Source organism: Colletotrichum costaricense (genome assembly GCF_030867565.1).
Source record: "Colletotrichum costaricense strain IMI 309622 chromosome Unknown Scaffold_10.1, whole genome shotgun sequence".
NCBI classification, from domain to species: Eukaryota; Fungi; Ascomycota; class Sordariomycetes; order Glomerellales; family Glomerellaceae; genus Colletotrichum; species Colletotrichum costaricense.
In genome coordinates this window covers 589,039-613,352 of record NW_026848239.1, presented here as the reverse complement: position 1 = coordinate 613,352, position 24,314 = coordinate 589,039, and the positions used below count along the sequence as shown (strand labels likewise).

The 24,314-nt window shown below is 51.9% G+C and overlaps 11 protein-coding genes across 11 annotated transcripts; 4 read left to right on the top strand and 7 right to left on the bottom strand.

Moving 5' to 3' along the window:
- Positions 1-1,272: 1,272 nt before the first annotated feature.
- On the top strand, positions 1,273-1,945 carry CCOS01_09802 (uncharacterized protein; the record flags this gene model as incomplete). The annotated part of the gene is made up of 2 exons (XM_060457959.1): positions 1,273-1,285; positions 1,527-1,945. 2 exons carry the CDS (start codon positions 1,273-1,275, stop codon positions 1,943-1,945), a joined length of 432 nt encoding a protein of 143 aa, XP_060311124.1.
- A 1,357-nt stretch (positions 1,946-3,302) lies between these two features.
- On the bottom strand, positions 3,303-5,644 carry CCOS01_09801 (catalase-peroxidase; the record flags this gene model as incomplete). Its single annotated transcript, XM_060457958.1, has 2 exons — positions 3,303-5,246; positions 5,315-5,644. The coding sequence occupies 2 exons, from the start codon at positions 5,642-5,644 to the stop codon at positions 3,303-3,305; spliced, it is 2,274 nt and encodes a 757-aa protein (XP_060311123.1).
- A 3,627-nt stretch (positions 5,645-9,271) lies between these two features.
- On the top strand, positions 9,272-9,586 carry CCOS01_09800 (uncharacterized protein; the record flags this gene model as incomplete). The annotated part of the gene is made up of 1 exon (XM_060457957.1): positions 9,272-9,586. One exon carries the CDS (start codon positions 9,272-9,274, stop codon positions 9,584-9,586), a length of 315 nt encoding a protein of 104 aa, XP_060311122.1.
- A 1,314-nt stretch (positions 9,587-10,900) lies between these two features.
- On the bottom strand, positions 10,901-11,280 carry CCOS01_09799 (uncharacterized protein; the record flags this gene model as incomplete). The annotated part of the gene is made up of 2 exons (XM_060457956.1): positions 10,901-11,110; positions 11,191-11,280. 2 exons carry the CDS (start codon positions 11,278-11,280, stop codon positions 10,901-10,903), a joined length of 300 nt encoding a protein of 99 aa, XP_060311121.1.
- A 973-nt stretch (positions 11,281-12,253) lies between these two features.
- On the top strand, positions 12,254-13,443 carry CCOS01_09798 (tat pathway signal sequence; the record flags this gene model as incomplete). Its single annotated transcript, XM_060457955.1, has 2 exons — positions 12,254-12,790; positions 12,856-13,443. The coding sequence occupies 2 exons, from the start codon at positions 12,254-12,256 to the stop codon at positions 13,441-13,443; spliced, it is 1,125 nt and encodes a 374-aa protein (XP_060311120.1).
- Positions 13,444-14,165: 722 nt separating this feature from the next.
- On the bottom strand, positions 14,166-14,729 carry CCOS01_09797 (acetyltransferase; the record flags this gene model as incomplete). Its single annotated transcript, XM_060457954.1, has 1 exon — positions 14,166-14,729. One exon carries the CDS (start codon positions 14,727-14,729, stop codon positions 14,166-14,168), a length of 564 nt encoding a protein of 187 aa, XP_060311119.1.
- An 890-nt stretch (positions 14,730-15,619) lies between these two features.
- CCOS01_09796 (cutinase) lies at positions 15,620-16,684 on the bottom strand (the record flags this gene model as incomplete). The annotated part of the gene is made up of 2 exons (XM_060457953.1): positions 15,620-16,155; positions 16,219-16,684. 2 exons carry the CDS (start codon positions 16,682-16,684, stop codon positions 15,620-15,622), a joined length of 1,002 nt encoding a protein of 333 aa, XP_060311118.1.
- A 1,757-nt stretch (positions 16,685-18,441) lies between these two features.
- On the top strand, positions 18,442-20,172 carry CCOS01_09795 (peptidase family M28; the record flags this gene model as incomplete). Its single annotated transcript, XM_060457952.1, has 5 exons — positions 18,442-18,575; positions 18,638-19,307; positions 19,361-19,412; positions 19,480-19,946; positions 20,023-20,172. The coding sequence occupies 5 exons, from the start codon at positions 18,442-18,444 to the stop codon at positions 20,170-20,172; spliced, it is 1,473 nt and encodes a 490-aa protein (XP_060311117.1).
- A 288-nt stretch (positions 20,173-20,460) lies between these two features.
- Positions 20,461-20,820, bottom strand: CCOS01_09794 (uncharacterized protein; the record flags this gene model as incomplete). The annotated part of the gene is made up of 1 exon (XM_060457951.1): positions 20,461-20,820. The coding sequence occupies one exon, from the start codon at positions 20,818-20,820 to the stop codon at positions 20,461-20,463; it is 360 nt and encodes a 119-aa protein (XP_060311116.1).
- Positions 20,821-21,090: 270 nt separating this feature from the next.
- On the bottom strand, positions 21,091-22,374 carry CCOS01_09793 (ubiquinol-cytochrome-c reductase cytochrome c1; the record flags this gene model as incomplete). The annotated part of the gene is made up of 1 exon (XM_060457950.1): positions 21,091-22,374. One exon carries the CDS (start codon positions 22,372-22,374, stop codon positions 21,091-21,093), a length of 1,284 nt encoding a protein of 427 aa, XP_060311115.1.
- A 589-nt stretch (positions 22,375-22,963) lies between these two features.
- On the bottom strand, positions 22,964-23,887 carry CCOS01_09792 (uncharacterized protein; the record flags this gene model as incomplete). The annotated part of the gene is made up of 1 exon (XM_060457949.1): positions 22,964-23,887. The coding sequence occupies one exon, from the start codon at positions 23,885-23,887 to the stop codon at positions 22,964-22,966; it is 924 nt and encodes a 307-aa protein (XP_060311114.1).
- Positions 23,888-24,314: the final 427 nt, after the last annotated feature.

Here is a 24,314-nt window from a genome sequence, read left to right as displayed (position 1 = left end):
TCTCTGGTCTATTTTATCTAAGAGACTGGTTTTCTCTGTAACACAAGCTGCAAGCGGGCGTCAATGAATCGAGCATCAGTCACTTCACTTCAGGCCAGCCGCCAGGACAAGGAGGACTTCGGGTCTGCCGTGCCGGGGCTCACGTCATGAGAAGTCGTTTTCAGGAATGTGATTCATTTTGAGAATCGCGGGTTTCTTGGAAGATCTTCAATCCTACCTATTCTCAAGACTAGAGAGCTTACAAGCCACTGGTGACAACACCCAGCTTACAGGTGCTCAGACGTGGCCGGTAGCTACTTTCCCAGTCTCTGAGCGAAGACTGGAGTTTTCCGACAGGGATGATTTGGAGAGTGAAATGTCAGATTTTAAGGGAATCACAACAATACCGTATTGTCGGCAGCTACATGAATACCATCGAGCACTTAGGGCAAGGTTTGATAGGGGGCAAGCAGAGACACTTGCACCAAAGCGCAGGAAGTCAATCAGCCATCAGACTCGAATGAAGGGAGGCTTCATTGAGTTGGGGTACATCAATTCAATTTGAAGGCGGTTGAGGTCTTCGTGTGTTTACTACAATAATGGGCAGCCGAAGAAGCAATGAGCTTGCAGATTAGATCTGGGGTATCCCATTGAGCGCGGATTAATAGCGTCAGGACAAAGTTTTTTTATTCACTTTTATGACAAAGACCAAAGAAATAAGACGCTCGTTCAAAGATATTCAAGCTCTACTGTCGAAATTTTTAAAAGGGTAACATAAGGGAAAGTCAGAGACGATAGAGAGATCTTCCAGGATGCTGTCAGGGATATCAGTCATCTCGTGCTATCTCGTCATTTTGACCTTGATTCAATTCAGTATTGTTAGCTTGAAGTAGTCTACGACGCCTGAGGAATCAGGGGCTGAATTAGATATTAAACAGACTCCTACCACCATCATGTCACCGTTAGACTAGAAGAATATCTTGGCTGCTTCTTGTCCTAGGTATATTCAGACTACGATCAGGGGTTCCATTTCTCGTTTTGCTACTACTACGGACTCACTTCATGATCCTCAAAGGCCTATCGTTCTACGCAACGTTTAAATTGGTAAGTTGAGAATGTGATGTATCTCGCCGTTCAAACCCATAAACGGCTAAAACTTGCAGGCCCGAGCAGGTTGCAAAGTCTGCCGATACCCACATCTCAGAGGTTGGATGATCGATGAGTCAAATATTTTGGTAACACAAACGTTGTTTAGTGTAGCCGGAATGAAGGATGATATCTTCACGTCGCGAAATGGCATATCGTGGTCCACCCCCACTCTTGCCATCAGACTCCCACTTACGACCGAGATAAGCTCCTCCACTTACACTTCAGAAACGATATATAAGTGGCATGAATATCATTACAAAGGCTCAATACAAAAGAAACCAGTAAAACATATTGATTATTGAGGACATTCTGTTAATCACTCACAATTTACTCGGAATTAGTAGGTGATCAAATAAGCTGTCTTTACTACTTCAAGCCTATTCTAACACCCCACGAAGTGTCTTCCCCTGAAGCCGAAGCCATCACTTCAGTTCTCCACGCGTACGGGGCAGCTCTCAAGAGCCGCAACGTCGAGGATGTCGTCAATCTCTACACGTCCAACGGCGTCATCATGCCGCCTCACTTCACAGCTGCCGTAGGCACGGCGTCACTTCGCGAATCCTACACGCGCATCTTCTCATCGGTTCAGCTCGTCATCACGTTTTCAATAGAAGAGATTGTCGTCATGTCTCCGGACTGGGCGTTCGCGAGGACAACGGCCGAGGGAACTAAGACGATGTTGGCGACGCAGGCTTCGGAGGAGCACGCGAACCAGGAGCTTTTCATCATGAAGAAGGAAGATGGGGAGTGGAAGATTGCGAGATATGCCTTTTCGACGATGAAGCCTCTTGTACAAGATGGTGTTAGGAGAAGTTGAGTGAGACTATGCGCTTTGGCAACAGACAAGTGCAAAGTTTCATAGCCTGATATTCGGAAACAAATGTAGCTGCGAAGAGCAAAACGGCTCTATGGCTGAAACACTGTAGACATTTTCTTGGGTCTTCCAATCTACCACAGCAAAGATTAGAACTGCATGAGTGGAACACACCTGTGGTGGTATCTTACACTGGGAGCCTCAATCTTGTATTACAGACGAAAATTTGCGTAGACTTACCTATACCAGCTGTAATTCGTCAGGAGGACTTTGTGAACTTGTCTCTCCAAACCTTAATTGAGGAAGAGCAAAGAGCTCGTAAAGACCAACCGTGCGCACGGGTTTGGAATCGATCTCACATATCGACAGACGCCAGATCCACTTGAATTGATGAATTGTCTGCTGTGATCGCTCATGTGGTATATCTTGACAGTCTTGGCTTTGAAGATTCGCTTGGCTTGAGGTGCTGGTCGTTAGAAGAACTTCCATTCACTTTTTCCGTCACCCAAACAGGTTGACGATAGTAGGTTCATGCTATAGGTTCGACATACCTCATTCGACGTCGTAGATTCTGCATTGAAAGGTAGTCATTCTATCAGGTTGCCCTGGTGGTACATGAGAGTACAAAAGAGCCATTGAAATGGCCTTCGAGGATGTCGACTCTGGCTCTGAGTATGTCGGCTCGGAGCACACCGACTTACAAGATGACGCGGCTGATTTACATTTTGCTGTACAATGGAGAGCGGACTCCATGGACGCGGCTTTTAACCTTCAACTTTTTCTTGTAGAGTGTTTTGTTGATCCAAAAAGGAAGGGATTCTCCAAAGGAATAGATGGGCGGTGCGATGATCCAGAAGAGTTCGCAGTTTCGTACCAACTATCCATACTTATTCCGTTACCTGAATAAGTGGGAAAGCGCTCAAGATGGTCAGCTGGGGCGTCACGTGAAAGTATGGTGTAACAGGCGCAATTTGAGAGCTCAAAAGAGCCATCGAGGTGGTAAAAGTGTGAAAAATGGCCTTCCAAACTTCCGAATTTAATCTCTGGTAGAGGAAGAGGCATGGAATACGTACTGGACTTGGAACGCCTCGTGTGGTACGAGAGCACACTATACTAATTTGTCCATCAAGGAGTTATCGATTTTCTTAGCGGTCAACCACATTGTATGCGATGCACAATACGGCTCGATCATCACTGTAAATATGGGCGTGGAAAAGGAAGTTGGTGATCGTCAAACGTAAATACATGTTCCTATCTGCAGGTACTAGACTACACTAGGCTATCTCAAAGCACGAAGGCTAGAGACGGTCTCATTTCCTCGTAATTGACATTGCTTTTTTAGTGATTTCATTCTAGTCATCTAAAGACGGCTCGGCACGCTACCGGACTGCTTCTTGAGATCAAAGCGGTCCAGGTTCATGACCTTGTCCCAAACAGTCACGAAGTCCTTGACGAACTTCTGTCCGGCATCAGCCTGGGCGTAAATCTCCGCAACAGCGCGGAGCTCAGCGTGGGAGCCAAAGACAAGGTCGACACGGCTGGCGGTGTACTTCTTGGAGCCTGACTTGCGGTCGAAGCCCTCGTAGACATCCTGGTTGTTGGTGGCCTTCCACTCGTTGCCCATGTCGAGTAAGTTGACGAAGAAGTCGTTGGTCAAGGCACCAGGGCGATTGGTGAAGACACCAGTTGATGAGCCATCAAAGTTCGTGTTCAACACACGCAGGCCACCAACGAGAACGGTGAGCTCAGGTGCGGTGAGCGTAAGGAGGTGTGCCTTGTCAACAAGATAGTGCTCGGTCTTCGCACGGTTGCCTGACTTGCCGTAGTTGCGGAAGCCATCAGCATAGGGCTGAAGGTAGTCGACAGACTCAACATCGGTCTGCTCCTGGGTGGCATCGCCACGACCAGGTGTGAAGGGCACGTTGATATCGACGCCCGCATTCTTGGCTGCCTTCTCGACACCAGCAGCACCGGCGAGGACGATAAGGTCAGCTAGCGAGATCTTCTTGCCCGAACCGTTGAACTTTTGCTGCACACCCTCAAGAACCTTGAGGACCTCGGCGAGCTGCTTGGGGTTGTTGACCTCCCAGTCCTTCTGAGGTGCCAAGCGAATACGGGCACCGTTGGCACCACCGCGCTTGTCACTTCCACGGAAGGTAGAGGCTGAAGCCCAGGCAGTGGAGATGAGCTTAGATGCATCGATGCCAGTGGCGAGGACCTCCTTCTTGAGAGCTGCAACGTCCTGCTCGCTGACGAGGGGCGAGCTAGGAGCGGGAATAGGGTCTTGCCAGATGAAGTCCTCAGAGGGAACCTCAGGTCCGACGTAGCGGGAGCGCGGGCCCATGTCACGGTGAGTGAGCTTGAACCAAGCCTTGGCGAATGCATCGGCGAATTGATCCGGGTTCTCGAGGAAGCGTCTCGAAATCTTCTCGTACTCGGGGTCAAAGCGGAGCGACAAGTCGGTCGTCAACATAGTGGGAAGCTGCTTCTTGCTGGAATCGAAGGCATGGGGAATAATGGGCTCGGCATTCTTGGCCACCCACTGATTGGCACCAGCGGGACTCTTGGTAAGCTCCCAGTCGAACTTGAACAGGTACTCGAAGTACTTGTTGCTCCACTTGGTGGGAGTTGCAGTCCAGGTGACCTCTAGACCACTGGTGATGGTGTCGGCACCCTTGCCAGTACCGTGCTTGTTGGCCCAGCCAAAACCCTGGGCCTCGAGACCGGAGGCCTCGGGCTCGGCACCAACGTTGCTGTCGGGAGCAGCGCCGTGGGTCTTGCCGAAAGTATGACCACCAGCGATGAGAGCAACCGTCTCCTCGTCGTTCATAGCCATGCGTCCAAAGGTGACGCGAATGTCTCTGGCAGCAGCAACCGGGTCGGGGTTACCATCGGGGCCCTCAGGGTTCACGTAAATGAGACCCATGTGGGCAGCACCAAGTGGTGACTCCAAATCGCGGGTGTGAATGTCTGACTTGCTCTTGGTGTCCTGGGAGCCATCGAGGACGCCCTGCTCGGACTTGCCTTCGTGACCGTGGGAGTAACGGACGTCGTTGCCGAGCCATGTGGTTTCGCCACCCCAGTAAACGGACTCATCAGCCTCCCAGGTGTCGGGACGTCCGCCAGAGAATCCAGCGGTCTGGAAGCCCATTGACTCGAGAGCAACGTTTCCGGCCAATATCATGAGATCAGCCCAAGAGATCTTGTTACCGTACTTTTGCTTGATGGGCCACAACAGGCGGCGGGCCTTGTCAAGACTGACATTGTCGGGCCAACTGTTGAGAGGGGCGAAACGTTGCTGACCCTGTGAGGAGCGACCATTAGCATCTCGTCTGCTAAGAGAGATCCGTTGGGTTTGCCGGAGCAACTTACCTCACCACCACCGCCGCGACCGTCGTGGACACGGTAGGTGCCGGCGCTGTGCCATGCCATACGGATGAAGAGACCTCCGTAGTGGCCAAAGTCGGCGGGCCACCAATCCTGAGAATCGGTCATCAGAGCTGTCAGGTCCTTCTTGACGCCATCGTAGTCAAGGGTCTTGAAGGCAGAGACGTAGTCAAAGTCACCACCTAACGGGTTGGTGACAGGAGTGTGCTGACGAAGGATGTTGAGCTTGAGGGAATCGGGCCACCAGTCGCGGTTCTTGGTGCCGCCACCTCCCGTGTTCATGGTCCGAATGAAGGGACACTTTTCCTCGGCCATGGTGTCTGATTATGTGTATTGTTTCTTTGGTATGTGTTTCGATGTGTTGCCTGGTAGAAGGTGGATTGATGTTTCTTTTGAACCGTCAATCGTCGGATTGTGTAGAAGGAGAGAAGGCAAAAAAGAAAAGAGTTCGCTCCCAGGAATCCTCGGCAAGTGGAAGGAGGCGACCCCGCGTTTTATGCCATGGCCCCCCTCCCCCTCACTCATTGCATGACCAATGGGCCGAATCTTGTTGGCGGTTGAGGGGTGGGTGGTCAAGGGCCGAGTACATAGTAAGAACCACTGTGCACTTTCATCTCTTTCCTATTAATGCTGCACTAACGTGTGACAGCAGGAACTATGCCGTAGTCATGTTGGTGTGGGTGGGGGTTCTTGAGATTTGGGCGGAAGGCGTTCAGGGTAGCTCGGGGCGGAATGACAAATGATGGGAGGCGACGGCCATGTTTTCTCAAGGGTCTTTTGGTCTTTGGTTGTTCGAGAACGCCCGACGAACGGCTAGTCGTTGTCTCGTTGTCTCATTGCCCCCGCCAGTTTGGTCACGTAGAAATCTAGGCTTTGCAGCGCGATACCGGCTCGGAGATTCGAGATGTGCTCGAGGGGGCGCGGGCCAGTTGGACGCTGTGAGGGGCCGAGGGAAGTTATCGCGGTGTTAGGGAACGGGTAAAGCAGGCTCATGTAGCTATGACGCGGACATCCAAATGTTTGTCGGCGGCCCCTAGCAAAGGTCGGAGAGATTGCCACATTGGTGCGTTAGCCTCACAGTCTGTAAAAGATGCAACAATACCGTGAGCTTGCGTGACCAGCATGGAACAGTAGCTTGGGCCGATTCAATATGCCGTGCGGGGAGGATCCATCGACCCATTCGACAGCTGCCGCTTGCTCTCCGAGCCGGGGAAGAGGCAGTAGGTGTTCAGTACTGCCAAAGAGCATGTAAGAGAACAGAGATGGGATGTGGCAGAGTTTGGACTGTCTGTAGCTGCAGGTCAAGGTGTACGCAGTATGGAGCGCGGGAATGTGAGGTGAGGACCCTTGCGTCCAATTGAAACAGAGGTGATAAGCAGCGGATAGCCATGCCGCCATGCGAAATGTGTGGTACGGGGTACTGCTCCATACAATACCTTACCACAACTACATGGAACATTGGGGTAAGGTGCGTTAGACAGTGACATCGGAACCCAGCGGAATTGAATGTTCGCTGTTGTGTTCCGTTCGCTCCGACCCGGCTGTGCTCCATCGCTTTACCCCGTTTTGCTCCATTTATCCCCCATTTATGCGACCAAGCGGGGCTGTGTGGTTCAGGAAGGAACTCCCATTGCGTCTGTTGTCTGTTCTTTCCCATAGACTGCAGTTGTCCTTCACGGCTTCCGTGAGGAGAATTGAATTGGACGTCTCCTGGTTGGCTGAGACAACCCCGCAAATCGCCTTTTCCTCAGCTGTTTTTGCTGCTCTTCCGAAGCTCCTTCCTTCCCGTTCCCCTCCACTGATGCTACGCGGTACGTGCATGTACGCGCCTACCCTATTAAATCACCTCACTTTACCTTACCTTACATAAGGTACCTTATACAGAATACGGACCTCGGTACGTAACTACCACAGCTATATTTACCCAACTGCAGGCAAAACGGCCAGGGGAGGAGCTTCTTATAAAGTCCACGACGTCACACCCACCCCACTTTGCGACCGCTGCCTCCCACCGCGAAAAGTCGCGGAAAAGTCGAGACCATTGGCTGGGCACTCGCACGCACTGTGAATATCAACGCTAAGTGGAAGAGGAAGTAGACCAAGCCGCCGGACAGCACCTCAAAGGAAACCGCGTCGGGTTGTTGGGGTGACGATCATGGCTAAAATCGCCGGTTTTCGGACCTTCTTGATAATCACTTTGATGGTGTGTAGTGCACACAGAGCACAAGGCCAAGGCTTTGTGTCCAGGGTAACGATATCCCAGTAACACACCCACAACCCTCCATTGGTCGCCGTTCCCCGATATCAATATGAAGATATCTTTTCTTACGACGCCTTCCATGGTCCAGGGTCAGGTCTATGTTCGCCGATCAGAAGAAAACGCCCATTCTAGCATTCGCTACGTAGGACATTGGACTCGGGTGACATGCGACCTCAAACTCTCATTGCCATTGAGACCATCGTCAGCCAATACTGCCCCCGAGCTACAACCTTTCCCCCACACTCTTGGCAATTCCGGGATTCGAGCGAAACATCACCGACCCAGTTTCTCGTCGCCCATCCACTCTCTTCCCAAGTTCCCACCCCCGGCCCGTCTGCCAGACCCGTTTCTGTTTCCAGTGTCTTCATTCCCACCGCCGGTGGGCGGGCCCCATCTCACACGTGTCGGCCCCGGTTTTCGTCAATGGTTGATCTCATCGACTTGATTTGAAATAAAAGAGCGATTCTCGAATTCTCCAGCTCCACAGCATGTGACTAACTTCCCAGGCTGATAGTGAGAGTCGCCAAGGTTCTCAATTGGAATTCACGATGGGTTTCCAGATTGACGACGAAATTTGGTGCAATGGACCCCTGCGAATGTGAGCGATGTCGGCGCCGTTGTATTAATAATTCTTCAGCATGCATGTGAGTCAAAGAGGCAATTTCTTCATCGTCGAGGGCTTGCATGTGTCGACGCCGACTGCAGAGCTGGAGCCTTGACGCAAACCAGATCATTCGGAGCCGATGGCTCGCAGCTCGGGTGAAGCTAATATCGGAAAGTAAGATTTGGAGCCGAAACCTACCTGGACTTCAGTCAAACCTAGCTTGTTGTTGCTTGTATCGTCTCGAATCTCGATGCTGATGGAGAGGGAGTCGCAGTAAGCTCTGGCCTTCTGGCGCAGACACAGAATGACTGGGGACATGAGCGTTCCGTTCCACCTTGGGCAACTCAACCCGATCAACTAATTAACTGGACAACTCAGACAAACAACTATCAAATCGTTTCTCTCAACTAGTTCAACTTGAGACTCAAAGTTGAGTTGATTACGAGTGCAGCGCCTGCGGGCATTGGATTCAATACCACGGTCCTCATAGGAGCTTGGTGCTTACGCAAAGAGGGACATAGGCAGGTACGTAACGACGTAGAAATAAAACGCAGCTCAAAAGTTCCAGATTCCCATTGCTACTCTGATCATTATGTCAAAATTTTGCCTTTCTTATTATCGTTGTTATCATCCCTCTTCTTTGGTCTTTGTTTATTCAGCGGAAAATACACCTTAAGAAGCCGAAGGAAGCTATGGATATGGGGTCCGTTCCCGTCTTAACTCTTATTTTCGACGCAGTTAGTTGAGTGATTAACTTCGCGGGCTTATTTAAGAACAAAATTAAGAAGAGCTGGCTACCTCTAAAGTCAGTAGCACAACTAGCTAGTTGGGAGGAAGAATTGGGGAGGCTTCTGAGCCCTCCGAAGTAGAAGTAGGTGAATAGAAGGGCGGTGGCAAACCCGATTCGACATGCTCTGAGCCCGAAGCTCAGAATTGATAGGTTCTGAAGCGACATCGACGCCACAAGCGGAAGAACCTCATACTATCACACGAACGTCCTTATTGGGAGGTCAACTTTGACAGAAACTGTCGTCAAAGCCCAATCATCCGGCTGCCTGATGAGCTGCTGCTACCCATAATGGATGGTCTTGAGCCAGTCGATCTTTACATGGTACGCCAAGCATCATTTACCTTTTGGCATATTTATCAGGGAAAAGAAGTCGAGAAGTTCTGGCGTTCAGAAGCCACTTCCCGGGCACGCAGGACAGGTAATTTCGTGAAAGCAGCCACCGTCTTGCGAGCCAGACAGCACGCTTTTTGCTCCCAGGGTCTGACAAGGAGACTTTCGCGTGCCACCTATCGTCATAAATATTACCAATACACTAAGCAGGATGAAATGCATTGTTCTCGCTGTGAAGTGCCCTACAGGCACTTGGTGTTCTCTGCCGAATAGCGCAAGAAGAGCCGAGATGTTCGTCAGTGTATCGCGCACGACGGGTTCAAATGGCTTTGTTCTCATCTTACGGTGCCGTTTCTCTTGGGTCTGGGATAAGACACGTTCGAAGCAAGCCGATTCAGATGAAGCCTATCAAATCAGATATAACTACAATGTATTCCTTGCGGCCAAAGGTTGCCGCGAGTGTGAAGGCATAGACTTCCAAGACACCACCACCCTGCATCACAAAGGGGCTGCTTCTCGGTGGATCTCTCTGCCTCCGACAATAGCACTCTACGCATTACCAAGGATCTTTGATTGGCTATGCAGAGTGATGATCACGTGGGAGTTGCCGTTATTTAGGATAGTCGAAAACGAAGCCATCACCGTGGGCTTCATTACGCAGAAGCTGAAGGAATTTCAAACCAAGTACGGCAATGTCCTTTGCTCTCACTTGTGCCGACACGGAATCACCTCTCAACTACTCAGGGCTCTCGACCCCCGTCACTGCGGCTATCTAGGCGGAAACAGCCGGATTGGGCGTCTCGTTGCCTGCAACGAGGCCCGATGGGGGACTCGAGACTGGAGAAGAGCGGGAGGTCGAGAGAGTAGTGCGGAGCTCCTGCCACATAGCGAACACGAAGTTCGCTGTAGGATATGCCCGAGTTCGTACCTATGGGGAAGAGTTGGTCGCTGGATATTTCTATCCCGCTTTTCTTCAGATCTCATCATGGTGACTGATGAGAAGCCTTCGTCTGTTACTAGTCCGTTAGCCAAGTTGCTGGATCCTGAGTCTTACAGGCCGGACTCGGATGACACAACCAAGCATCTCTTCTGGTGCAAAGACGCAAACTGTAGAAACGGTAAAGACTGGGCTGAATACACCAAAGTACTCTGACGAGTTCCAAGTATTCGGGGAGGGGTAGGGTGTTTACTCTAGTGCTTCCAGGTTTCCAAGATAGGGGTACCAGGGTATTCCCAAGAGTCTCGAGAGTCTCGAGATGAGTGGTGTAAAGGTCCACAGTGGAGAACAAATTCATGAGACGAGACGCACTACGTTTATGGCCCTGATAGGTAGAGAGTAAATTCAAGTTTTGTCAGTTGCGGTGTCATATGGACTTTCACTAGAATCGGCGCAATGCCAAAGCTCAAACGAGAAAGAACATAAGTGGATGTGATGTAGGTTGGATTTGCTAGCCTGCGGTTGATTTAACCAACAGCCCGGTTCCTTCTATTCCTTTCCCATTCCATTAAGCGTTCGCTATCTAGTAGTTGGCGTTTTCCGGTCCTGCTCACCCAGTTCCACGGAATTCTCCGCCCTCTTGGTCGAGGCTACGTTTGAAACCCGGAACTAGCAACAATACGCAGAAAGGCGGTAGGTAGAATATACACCGACAGACAGAGGACAAAACGGAAGACAGAATACAAGACGGAAGACAGAATACAAGACGGCAGGAATAATACAAGATGACAGGTGGAATACGTGGATGAGGCGGTGAGTGGAATACGTGAGTGAATGTCAGCCTCTACTGCTAAGTCTTGCTTTAGCCATTCGTTAGCACTAAGTGAACGTCTTGGTCTTCCTTAGTTTTTATAATTGCGAGAATGGCGATAAAACATACGGTTCTTAATATGGGTACACGGTTCTTAGTGCGAATGCATCTGACTGGTTCGAATGCATATCGTATATCGGCATCTCGCCTAAATGACATTTTGATGCGCTATCATCAAAAACCAGCCTAATGACATATGTTCACTAATGATTAACGTAGTTTCTGGTCTCGAAAAGGGAGCATACCGCTTGCAGAGCCAACGATCTCGTCGTCAAGTTCATCTGGTATTGGCTGATTCAGCTAGAACATGCATCGTTCGTCCCATTAGTTCGTCCTAGCTTACTTCCAATGCCAATCGGAAGCATAGAACTGCCCTCAATGCGCTTTTTCCACATCCATTTATATTGCTGGTACTTAGGTATTGGAAGACCAGTGCGCCAATGTTCTGTATAGGTGTGTCTACTCAAGATAAGGTAGGTGAGATTAATTGAAATAGCATAGATACTCGAGCAAAAGTGGAAGCCTTCTTGAGGTAGTCGATGACATAAGTTCATGTACACTGCAAGGTTTCGTTAACATAAGGACACATGATGTTAGCCAATCAGCTTAATTCCGATTCCTTAATTACTCGTTCAACTTACCGGCTTGACTCATAGACGATGCTGCTGTGCCGTCGAAACAAGAGTACATGTAAGCCTCGGGCGTAATCCGTCCGCGACAAAGCCAAGGCTCAATAAGGAACGACTGTGCCTTGATCTCACTCACCCTGCGGAAGATTCCGGCGACAGTGGGCGATAGACGGAACGGGGTCGATTGGTTTTCGGACACGACACAGCCTGTCCGGAGAAAGTCTCCATGCCGGGCAGCTGCATATGTGGGATGGACTTTGGTTCAACCCCTCATGAAGATCATCATACAGTCAGCATAGAAGAAAGACTTCACTGGTCATGTGCACTATCCCAAACGCCGATGTCATCATTCCATCTGCGGTTCAGATGACCTGGGAGTCACTGCATAGACAGGATTCAGCGTATATCTAGACGGTCGTAAGTATATTTGAGCATCATGTACTTGTAAAATCTCCACCGGGAACACAGGCATGTTGTTCTTCATCATTTCTTCATTCACTTTAATGGCCTCAGCAGTCGTCATCCCAGGCCCTCCCGGCCCATATCTCGTTGCCTTGCGGGTGAAAGCGTTCGAAGACGCAACACGATGGGACCCTCACGCCCCTCAAGACCAACCTGAGAAGCGCAGAGTTATGGTCTCCGTCCACGTTCCCCTGAAGAAGGAAGCGAAATGTTCCATCGAAACCGTTCCCTATGTGCCGCCTACCACAGCAGTCGCCCTCAGCCAAGGGGCCGCGACCCTGTTTGGACTACCGGACACCATCTTTTCCGGGATGGAGCTTGAGTTCTGCAACATCGATACTTCTTGCGCCGGGGCCGAGAAAAATGAAGAGTACCCTCTCGTTCTCTTCTCACACGGACGAGCTAGCTCAAGACTTGCGCATGGTGTGCTGGCGCGGTCTCTTGCTACTTATGGGTACATCGTCGTCACTCTGGACCATACGTACGATGCCGCGATCGTTGAGTTCCCTGATGGAGTTATCAGATTTGCGGAGAACGCGACGAATAGCGACACGGCTTACGTTAAGAGCCTGCTTGAAGTGAGTCTACTTTTGCAGAACCTAGCCATGTCGAATCGAAGATACTAAACATCGCTATCCCACAGAGTCGTCAGAAAGATGTCTCTTTCATAATCGACCAGCTTCTGGACCCTTCGGTAGCTACACCGCTCCTCGCTGGGACTCAGGCTTCCATCAACCCAGAGAAGATCTTCATCGCCGGTCATTCCTTCGGAGGCGCTACGGTAGCCTCATCCCTCTATGTCGATGACCGCATCCTCGGCGGCCTCAACTTCGACGGTCAGATGCTCGGACCAGTCCTGGCCGAGGGAATCCATAAGCCCCTGGTGCTGGTCGGCACACCGACGACGTTTGACTACATTTCCGGCTGGAATGAGACTTGGGCTAATCTGCGCGGCCCGTCCTTGATGTTGATCGTCGACGGGACAACCCACATGTCTTTCTTTGACGCTCCGCAACTTCCGGCCGTCAAGGCTTTGCCCATAGAGTATTCCGATCTCATCAAGCAGGTTTTGGGCACCATAGACGACGATGTGTTGGCCAAGATTGAGATTGAGCTCTTACGGAGGACATTGGACTTTGTCTTGGAGGGTCACAAAGATGCGTTGTGCAACATTGAGAGCGTCGGCCCTGGTGTTAGCCAGCTGCGAGTCAAGAACTTTAAGTGCTCTTAAACGAGTGTAGGTAGTGTTGGGAGAGAGACTCGCCACTCTGTGCTTTTTAAAAGCTCTACTCAATAAAAGAATAACATGTTCTCCCTTCAAATTGAGGTTTTCACCTCACCAATTCAAGCATGCAGCACGTTGGACTTCGTTGTCTAGGTAAGTATTTCAGATTGCGAGCGTAAGTGGCTACGTCTGAAGATACTACTCTCTGAGCGAATTGAATCTAAATGTAATCAATGGAAATGTTTTGGTCCCCAGAAATGACTGACATGGAAGAGAAACCCCGCGCCCGTTTTGCATCAAAAGAAGCTCTTTGACCACCTGACTGCTCGTGCCGATCAACATATAAGCAAGCCCTTACCATCATAAGCAGCCTTATTGAGATTTTCCTATGTAGGCTTCCAAAGATGTTTCCATTGGAGAAAGTAACAAAAGAAGCATCCGGTAAGAGTGGTAGGGCTGGATGCGATAGTCATAAGAATAAAAGTTGAGGATGTAATGGCGTTTTTTGTACTTGAAATGCATCTCGAGGATTGATAAAGAAAGATCTTTAAGACGTTAGCGAGATCTTAGAAATACCTCAAAGCTGTGCTGACCTAACATTCTCAAGTCCGTCGTTGCTGGTACGTCTAGATCCTGAGGAGTCTCTACGATAGAGGCCCTTCGACTGCAGGTATCCCAAAACAATACTACTTTGAGTTCATTTCTGTAACTTCCTTGGGGAGCCTTGATCAAACCACAACAGGCGTGGCATCCTTCTCTAGCTCAATGAAGCACAAATCTTTCGGAAGATCTAGGCGAGGGAACCGATCAATAGGGAACGGCGAAGTTTCTCCTGTCCTTCGATATCCACAGCGCTCATACCAAGCGAGCAACTTTTCGCGAGATGAAAGGGCATTCAACCCAAACTTCTTTATGTCGTAATGCTTCCAAGCGTAGGCCTGGGCAGAGTCAAGAGTTTGACGCCCGACACCGCTGCGCTGCAGCTGGGGATTCACGGAAAGCATGGCAATTCGGGCCATTTGGGCTTCGCGCTTGAAAACAACTTGGACCGAGGTCGCGAGGACGCCGTGGAAGTCAAAGCCCATGAGGACTACTGCATCCGGGTTGTTGATGGTGGCGAGAGCCTCATCGGCTGAGTAGCGGAACGATCTGCCGAGTTCCATGTCGGCCGTCCAATCTGCTCGGCTGTCTTCGGCGCGGAATGCGGCCTCTACGAGCTGTGCGACTTGAGGAGCGTCGTCCTTGGTTGCAACGCGGAAAGTTACGGAGATGAGGTCGTTGATCTCGGCCATGTCTGAATGTATGCGGGGTTGTGAATGCAAAGCTAGAAGTGGTTCGATGTCGGAATGTTGATGATGAAGACGAGTGAGTATTGCCGGATGGAACAATTGGAGTTTTTATCGAAAAGCAGGAGAAAGGGCCTCCTACAAAAAATACCGCATTTGTGATGTGGTTTGAAGGGCGTTTGTCGTGACAAGTCGAAGATATTGGGCGGGCAATTCGTGTAACGGGAAGGGCGCCCATCTGTCAGCCCAATAGCAAGGGCGCAGTGCTTCTGCCTGAAGTTGCAAGAAACCCCCGCAGATGGACGCCAAACACAGGCAACTGCATAATGAGGGATACCGGCCTGCTGTTTATTTTATTTTTACGAAACTCAAACCATTCCATCCAAGAATAACCTCATGTTCAGTTCCGGGAAATAAATTGCTCGCTTGCTTGTAATTTGCGGGATTTGAAGTGGATGCAACGCCTGAAATGCGATAGGTTGGTGTGACTTTATCGATCAGTCGATGTGATGCTATTGCAGCTACTGGTCTCGCTTGTGGTTGAGCATACAGATCAGAATCTGGCTGACGGTTGTTCATAGGTGGCATTGTTGAGTTCACTGCTTCAATCAAAGCATAGATAGACGCGTCAAACTCGTATTCAAAGTTGTATCACCAAAGAAAAGAATATTGTCACTAAGCAATCGAGACTCTCAGCTTTCAATAGCAACATTAGCATGTATGCCTTCTATATATTTACATTATGTCTCAACCCAACTGCTTGAGGTATTATGTACTGGAGGTATGTTGAATCTAATTTGCGTATGCCTGGATCATGTATTCATGTAATCGCGTAAATGCTTCCTCTTCCTGAAAATGGCTCGCTTGAAAAGACAATGCACCAATCGTCGTGGTGATTAAATAGGGCCGGCAACCACCAGCAAGGCAAGGACAGTGACGCCGAGTGATGCCACATTCCATGTCAGAGCTCCAGCCGCGTTCTGGGATGTCGGAGTAGGAGAGGACGCAGATGCAGCATCAGCAGATGTCGGGGCTGCCGTGGTTGATCCTCCTACAGCCGATGATGCTGCAGTAGGCGTCGCGCTCGCCGGTGAGCTCGAGCTCGCTGGTCCTGACGAGATCGACGTCGTACTGGTCTTTGAGGACGATGAGGACGTCGTCGTGTCTGTCTTGCCAACCATCTCCTGCACCCATTTACCCGCGTCGCTGGAGTAGACATCAAAGTAATTGAGGTGGTTGGCCGCGGTGTCTCCGCCGGCGCAGATCGGATCGGATTCAACACAGTACGAGCGCATCACGCTGGAAAAGGCCCGCATGCCCGCAAGCTGGTTCTCCGGCCGTGGGAAGAGTCCGTTGTCCGGAGCTCCCGAGAGATAGTTGTACGGTTGGCTGGCCGTATGTCTTGTATCGCCAAAGATGAGCACAGCAGCGACTGTGAAAGGGCCCGGTATTAGCAACTCCCCGTCCTCACAAGTTGCGACACATGCAAACTTACGTTTGTTGCCGGGGGCCTTGGTGGCATCTAGCCCAGCATTCGCCTTCTGCTGACAACCCTGGAAGAACGTGCCACCTCCACCACCCAAAACGTCACCAACAACATGGCCGCCCTGGGAATATCCGCTCACAACGAGCTTCGCGTCCGGGCAGCGCTTGTTGTACGCCGTGATCTGCGCGGTGCCATTGGCGGCGCCTTCTTCGATGGACTGGCAGTAAGGCGCCTCGAGTGGGTTGTAGAACTGAATGTCCTCGTAGTCGCAGCTGTCGAGCCCGTCGCAGATGGCGGTGACGAGCTTGCCCTGGCGTCCGGGGTAGGGCTCGTTGTTCCCGCGCGCGAGGAAGATGTGCACGCTCTGGCAATTTGCGTCGCCTGTGGCCTGGCGCGGGGTGACGATCGCGGTACCCGAGGTCAATGGCAGCGTAGCGGAGAGGAGGGCGAGAGCCGCCGAGAGGGATGAGACCATCGTGAGCTTGATCTATGGGCCTGCGGCGGGCCGTTTCGTTTTTGGTGAGAGAATAGCGAGGAGAAGCAAATGTCAATAGGCGAATTGAACGCACGCGACATCGGCTACCAAGCTGTTTTTAACAAGTCCGTCTGTCGCAATGGACTCCCACCCCTTGCGGTTAAGGCTGGAGATTGATGAGATGCCCCAGAGCCGGCGAGCCGGTGGGTGGCATTCCGGAGGCCGTCCGTTACGGGCAAATACGAGTCAACGATAAGCCCTGATCCACCAAGGTCCAGGGATCCCAACTGTCGCAGCCCCGGTCTATCTGCCATAGCAACGTCATGTTCTCCTCTGTGTTGGAACTTAGCGCTGTCAAACAAGGCCTTGCAGGTTCTGAAAGACGAGACGAGCAGCTGAGAAGTCCTCCTGATCGCCCGGCAAGTGGGTATTGTCGGGCTCCGGCCGCGACGAAGCGACAAAGACGAAAACAATCATGAGATCGAACCGTTGACCCTTTCAGAATCACAGAGAGTGGTTCATGGAATGACTCGCTGAAGTGGTTGTTTTTAGGTGATGGCTTACAAGGAACAACCACGACCAAGAGCTGGCACTGGATGACCATTGACATTGGCGCAATGCGCTGTGTGTTGGAGGCTCTTGAGTTGACGGTGACCAAAATAGACTGGCGGAAGTGTCGGATTGAGTGTGGCTGGTTTGTCTCGCGGTGAACATGGATCAACGAAGCTCGGAGCCCGCATTCAGGGCAACGGGAATCCCGGCGCGGCACTTAAGCTCGTGGAACCGCCGCTATTCGGTGAGCAGAAGTTTCCTTTTTGTTCAACTTTGGGTCAATGTTGAGTCGCTCATGTTCATCTCAATCAATGCCACGTTGACATTTTGAGCTCAGATGGGTTGCAATCCAAGGCCCTGGGCAACTGAGTTGATTTGAAATTCAGCTGCGACTGCCACAATCGTCAAGCCTCGGAGCATTGTCTCGCAGCAAAGGGATGCCGAGTGGGATGACAATGCTGCACACGAGGTTCTCCAGTTACGAAAGACGCCTCTTTTCGGAGACAGTCGACTTTGATCCTTGCAACAGACTTTGACTTTGAGGTTCTAAGTGCTGCTATGATAATTTATACCTCTATTCACTTCACGATGCACTCTTCGAGTCGCTCTGAGATCTTCAAGTCATATTCGCGCCAGCCCAATTGCTGTGCCCAACTGCCCATTATCCAGACGTGAAATCAAGCGTTGCATTGCCTTGCATTGCCGGGACGTTACACTGTCGATCCCGTTGCAAGGCAGAATGGCACAGACCGATAGCTTGGCAAAGGTAAGCTGAAATCGCATCATTGAGAACGATAATACGACTGCATCAATTCATATATCGTCCAACGTGTGCTTTGAATGAATCCCAATGCCCACACTGCATTTACGAGATTCGCTGATTACATGGTCGCAAACAACATCTTGGCATTGAAGAGTTGTGGATGAATTCCTCGGGATGCGATAAAGATTGGGTTTAGAGTGCCCGGTTCCCCATTACGACCTTCCTCATCCTCCATCTCGACCGCTTCAGGGGTACCCGCAGAGGTGCGCCATCATGCCATTCAAGCAGCATCGCACAACACGAGAGCGAGACGGTGGCGGCGCCACGACGATGACTTAAGGTGCGGTTCGTCCCGCGACTTTAGTCTGAGTTGTGGTGTCTTGCTTCTCGGTCTTTGTCGTCATCTTGATAAGACAGGAGGAACAACCCGCCAGCCGCCACGATGAAGTTCTTGGCTACGACAACCGTACTCACATCCTGGGCGACTCTTGGCGTCAACGCCGCAGTCCAGGACAGGCAGACTACGAAGCCTCTCGTCGACTCGGCCAGCTTCCAAGAGCAGATCACTAAGGAGAAGTATGCCTCTATGCTCAATATTCCCCTCTTTCACACAAAACTCGTTCCTAACATGATCACAGCCTCCAAGCCAACCTGGTCCAACTGAGCGACATCGCAACAGCAAACGGCGGTAACCGCGCCTTCGGCCTCCCAGGCTACGCCGCGTCCGTCGACTACATCTTCAACCGCATCTCCAGCGCCGCCGGCGCCAAGGTCTGGAAACAGGACTTCTCCGCCACCTACAACACCGAGCTCCGCGCCAACCTCACCATCAACGGCGAGAAGTCGACCATCTACGGCCTCTACGGGTCCCCCGACACCCCCGCCGAGGGCATCACCGCGCAGCTCGTCGCGGGCCCGGAGGGCACCGCCGCCTGCGAGGCCGCTTCGTACGCGAACCTCGACGTCAGCGGCAAGATTGTGATTGTGACGGAGTCGGTGTGTCCTGGGTACCGGGATGGGTTCCACGCTGGTGTGATGAAGCCCGCTGCTGCGGCGGGTGCGAGTGCCGTGATTGTTGTCAATGATATCGCGCTGAATCTGACGGCTGGGAACCTTGGTCCGGCTGATGATGGGACGTATATCCCTACGGGCTTCGTCAACCAGCACATTGGCAATCCGCTCCAGGCTCGGTTGGCGGCTGGGGAGGTGCTGAACGCTTTCTTTTGGGAGGCTGAGGTTGTCGATAGCCGCGTGACGCAAAACGTATTTGCTGAAACGGAGGGCGGTGATGAGAACAACGTCATTGTCGTAAGTCAAGCCCGCACTGGATGGTGTCGTTCAGACTTCTGACGAGTTTCTAGCTCGGCGCCCATCTGGACAGCGTTGCATGGGGTCCAGGTATCAACGACAACGGTAAGAGACCTTGTTTCTCACGAAACTCACTGACGCTCACAAACTTTCAAATACTTACAAATATCAGGTTCCGGAACCTCACTCCTCCTCGAGCTCTTCCTAGCCCTCACGAAATACACCACCAACAACAAAATCCGCTTCGCGTGGTGGGGCGCCGAAGAAAAGGGCCTCATTGGTTCCCGTTACTACGTCAACAACCTCGCCACGCAAGAGCGCGATAACATCCTGGCCTACCTCAACTTCGACATGGTCGCCAAGGGATACTACGGCGTCTTCGACGGCGACGGCGCGTCTTACGGCGTCCCGGCCCCGCCTGGCTCCGACGTCATCCAGGAGCTCTTCACCGCCGACTTTGTCGCCAAGGGTATCAATGTGACTGCCGCGAGGTTCACCAACGGCAGTGACTATGCCTCCTTCTGGCAGGTCTTGGGCAAGCCCATAGGTGGTCTTCACACGGGAACGGGCTCTGCGCAGGATCCCTGCTATCATCAGCCGTGCGACGATATCAACAATCCGGATCTGGACCAACTGACGGTCAATGCAAAGGCAAGTGATTCAAGTTTCTTCACGAGATTTGTTATACAACTTCGTTGCTAACTCTCATGGACAGACCACTGCTCATGTGCTGTCCGCCTTGGCCCTCGACGGAACCAACCTGATCAAGAAGCTGACCGCTCGCGTGCTTCCCGCCCGTACCGCTGTGGCTGAAAGAGCCATCGCGACTGTGGAGGAGTCCGAGGACGAACATCACCATTGCTGATCTGGTACGGTAGAGATAGTAAGCTGTAGCAAACGCAACGCTTTTAATGAAGGATTTCGGTGATCTTCCACTTTGATGCCTGCTCTTCGATGTCTCCTTACGGACGACGTTATCTCCCGTTCCGTCTCTTCCGTGATGAGTCCATTTTTGGCCAGCGAGCCCACGGTGATATGCGTAGTATGTCTTCTAGAGGCCACTAAAGGTGAAGATTTCGGAATTTGGTGAATTCACTCGAGCACCTCTCAAGCGGGGGTATCGGCCATATGAAAGGGGCCGTGACACATAGGTTTACTGGGATGGCCAGTAAAACAGCGTCGTCCAGTGTGGCAGGGCTCGCAGAGAGACGACGTCCATTCGGATCCGGTCAGGTGCTCCGGCGACACGATCATGACGCTGGGCGTCACCGATTGCTTCGGGAACAAGATCGAGTCCTAGATCGATGCTGTCACTCCGAGCTCGCGCAGTTTTGACAAGGTCTGATGCTGAAGAGACTTCAAAGGGATGACGAGGACCTTCATGCCGGTCGGCATGGCGATGGCCGCTCCCATGGGCAGAATCGATTCCAGCACGGCTTCCGGCTCGATCAATTTTGGACTGCGGACTCGTAGCTTCACGACTATCTCCGGATTCGGTAAAGAGCGACATCATTGCTCGTCGTTGGGATGGTATACAGCAGCGAATAAGCCACAGATGGCGGGAGTCGACTTGAAACAAATCCATGCTCTCTCTTGATCTTGATAATTGATACCTCTGGGTATGGTGTTTCCGTTAGACATTGGGACTGGACCACATCATAGCGTTGCGACTTAGAAACTACCCGTCAACTACCCACGGCGGCTATGATTATATATCATCTGAAGGGCCTAGTTAGCCAAGTGTTTGAATGCACTTCGCCGTGTCAGACGCAAGGTGTCTAAATCACCAGCCAGAAACCAGTTTCCAGAAGCCGTCTATAAGTCTCCAGGGGCCCGCGCCTTTTTCTTTATCCCCTCCCACTTCACCTCCCTTCCCTGGAACCACCGTCTCCTTCATCTCCGAGACCGCAAGCTTGAATCCAAAGCCGAGGTCACTCTGCATCATCCGGTGCTCTCTGACCATCTCCTCCCTCGTCCGTCTCTCACTCTCGTCCAGCTCCTTTCTCCGCACCCCAATCTCATCAAACTTGGCCTGATACTTGACCGTCAGCCCGTCTTTCTTCCGCTCCGAGATCGCAAGCACCATCTCCATTTCCTCCCTCAGCAGGCCCAGCTTAGCCAGGCACTCGTCCTGCCGCAGCACCTTCGCAAGGCTCTCCGCGTCAGCGAGGTACGCCTTCACATCCGCGGCGCAAAGAACCTCGCGATGCACGGCCTTGTGCCGAATCTGCTTGATCGATTTGAAGAAGGCGTGCCAGTCTGTATGCGGCGGGGGCACCGTTTCAGCTTGGAATGTATCAAATACCTCGTTTTTGAAGATCCACATCCATTTCTGAAGTTCGACGCGCTCGGGCGACTCCCATTGTCCTGCTTCCAGGATCTTGGGGTGCGCCTGCTTCGCGTAGTCGAAGCAGGCTTTCTCTAGAAGGCTTTGGATCTTTGCGAAGAGAGCGTGCTGGGCTTCGTATGATAGGAAGGCGGTGGAAAGCACGGGGAAAGCTGTGGTCTCTATAGGTGGCTGTCGCGCTGTTTCTGTTGGCGTTGACTCGGCGATGGCGGTGTCGCTGCTGGTCGTGTTGCTTGCCGCGTCGCCCACGTCCGCTGTAGCCTGACTAGTGTAAGATCCCGGAACTGCCATACTTTCTTCAGCATCTCGTCCTGGAACTACAATAGCGGCTTGCGGCCGAGACGTCCTTTCCGCCTTTCTCTCAGAAATGAGCGCCACGATCTCCTCCTTCCAATCTATCTCCTGTCTCGTAGCTTCCGGCGTCTCTGGCGCATTCGCTGGTGTAGCTACTACTTGTGCTGAAGCCGGGAGTTGTTGGAATAACTGAGGAAACCGCTGCTCGGCCTTCCATTTGGTTTCGAAGATCTTCTCCTCCAGGAGTTTCTGGCACGTACTGACGACGACTGGCCGAGTATATTTCAAGTCAAGGGCTTTGATCGCTGGGCCCAAGCAAGCGTGAATTCTGCGTTGGATGGGTTTTGGGTGACGGATCTCGGCGTGCTTTTTGGAGAAGACATGTTGCATGGCGAGGTAAATCTCCTCTTCCATCGTCGAAGCCATACTCGGGGGTTGGGACGTTTCCTGTCGTATCTCAGAAGGATGCTGGGGGTGCGAAGTCTGGTTTTGGAGGGCCAGAAGTTTGTTGATGAAGTGGATGTGGATGGTCTAGGAGAATGAAAGGGTCCCAGGGTCGCATCGTCTTTCAACAGGGATGTATCTGTCAATAGGTGCGTCGGAGAAAGGTGCTACACGGTTGATAGGGTTGGTAGGGTAGGCGGGAGACACTAGATCCAACGTCAGTCGCAAGTTTAAGAGAGAGAGCCACCTTGATGGAGAGCACCATAATGATCCCACGGTAACCTCTCGATCCTACAGGCTCAGATACAAAGCAAATTCCGACATCTTCTCAGGAAAAGTGAATAAAGAACTCACGGGACTTGTATACATACTCTTCCACTTGGTTATTCCAACTGTGCCGAGACTAGGACTCCGGTCGAGCATGGTAGATCACCGTGGAAGGTCGAGAAGAAGGCTCAAAAGCATGTGCTCACTGCGGTGCCAAGCCCATGATTTTGGAGAGACGGTTCTCAAAGATTATACAAGGACTCATTGTTCAGAGTAGCTGACTGAGTTCCCTTGCACAAGATGTTCATATGAACGAGGGAATGATGTCTCCGGTTTCCTTTGAGTCTGACTTTTCCTTCTTGACGGGAGCTCGCCGTTGAGGCCTCGAGTTGGCTCTCCGGTTCTTGAATCTAGTAAATAGATCATCGTCGTCATCGTCTTCGTCTTCGTCTGCATCGTTCGTAGGTGGTGTGTTTGTAGCCACTCTTACGGATGACACCGGTTTCGGAGCCACTGTTCCCAAGGGCCCTCGGCCATTTGAGGACGCTCTCGCCTCGGGTAATCGCGCGCTGCTTGAATGCGTCGTTCGTTGCTGAATGCTTGGTCGGCTTTGGGCCTTTGCAATAGTTTCTGATGGATAAGCCAGTCTTTTGTGTTCGACGTCCCTCCTGACCGGAGCTTTGACAGGTCCTCCAAGGTCATCACTCTCATCTTCCGTCGTCGCCTCATCCACCGGCGTACTCCTCTTCGCCGGCGCCGCCGGCCTTTTACTCTGAGAAGACCTCACCACGCCCCCAAACAGCCCCGAAGCCGATGTCCTAACCCCTGAATCCGGCCTCGTCAGCGCCATCAGCGGCACCTCCTTCTTTTTGGGACTGTGCATGAGCCCCTGCAGCGACGTGCCCCTCCACGGCACGCTAGTCTCGTCCCCAGTGTCCTCGTCGGCCCGGCCGGCGTCCCTCTTTGCGCGGCGCAGCGCCTCGCGCTGCTTCTTCTTACGGAGCAGCTCCTCCTGGCGTTTGCGCGCGAGCTCGGTGAGGGAGCCGACGACGGGGCGGGAAATGGTCTTGATGGTTTCTGCATTTTGGGTGCGTGTTTGGGCTTTGAGGCGCTGGTATTCTGCCGCGTGGAGGTGTGCTGTGAAGTGGCCTGCGATTGTGACGAGCTCGTCCTCGACCATGCGATACTTGTCGTCGTTTTCGAGACCGTCTATCATGAACCTGTGCATTTTTTGAGCGCTGCGTACGTCTCAGTGTGGGAATTGGGATAAGTACGTTTCTGTGAGAGGTTCTGGCGGTGGTGAAGTCGAAGGGCTTCTGCCTATGAGAGTCCCAAGTCAACGAAGGAAATAATGTGACCAGGCGCGACTCATACCTTCAAGGAAACCATTTGAGCGGGCTGGTTTATGATTCGAGTGATCCAGCGGCGACGCAGCAGCAGTTGTTGCTCGAGACACAGCCCGATTCGGTGTCGCGGTTCTGCGAGGTGTCGTTGCAGTCTGTTTCTTCTGGGTTGCCGTCCGTTCCAGTGCATTACGGTCCCAGGGGAGTCGTCGCGTCATGGCTTAGATAGTGTGTGAAAGGTCCGAGGCGATGAGGCTGTAGACGAGAAACTCTCATTATCGTGAGGTTTCAAGCCGATGTTATTAAAGTTAG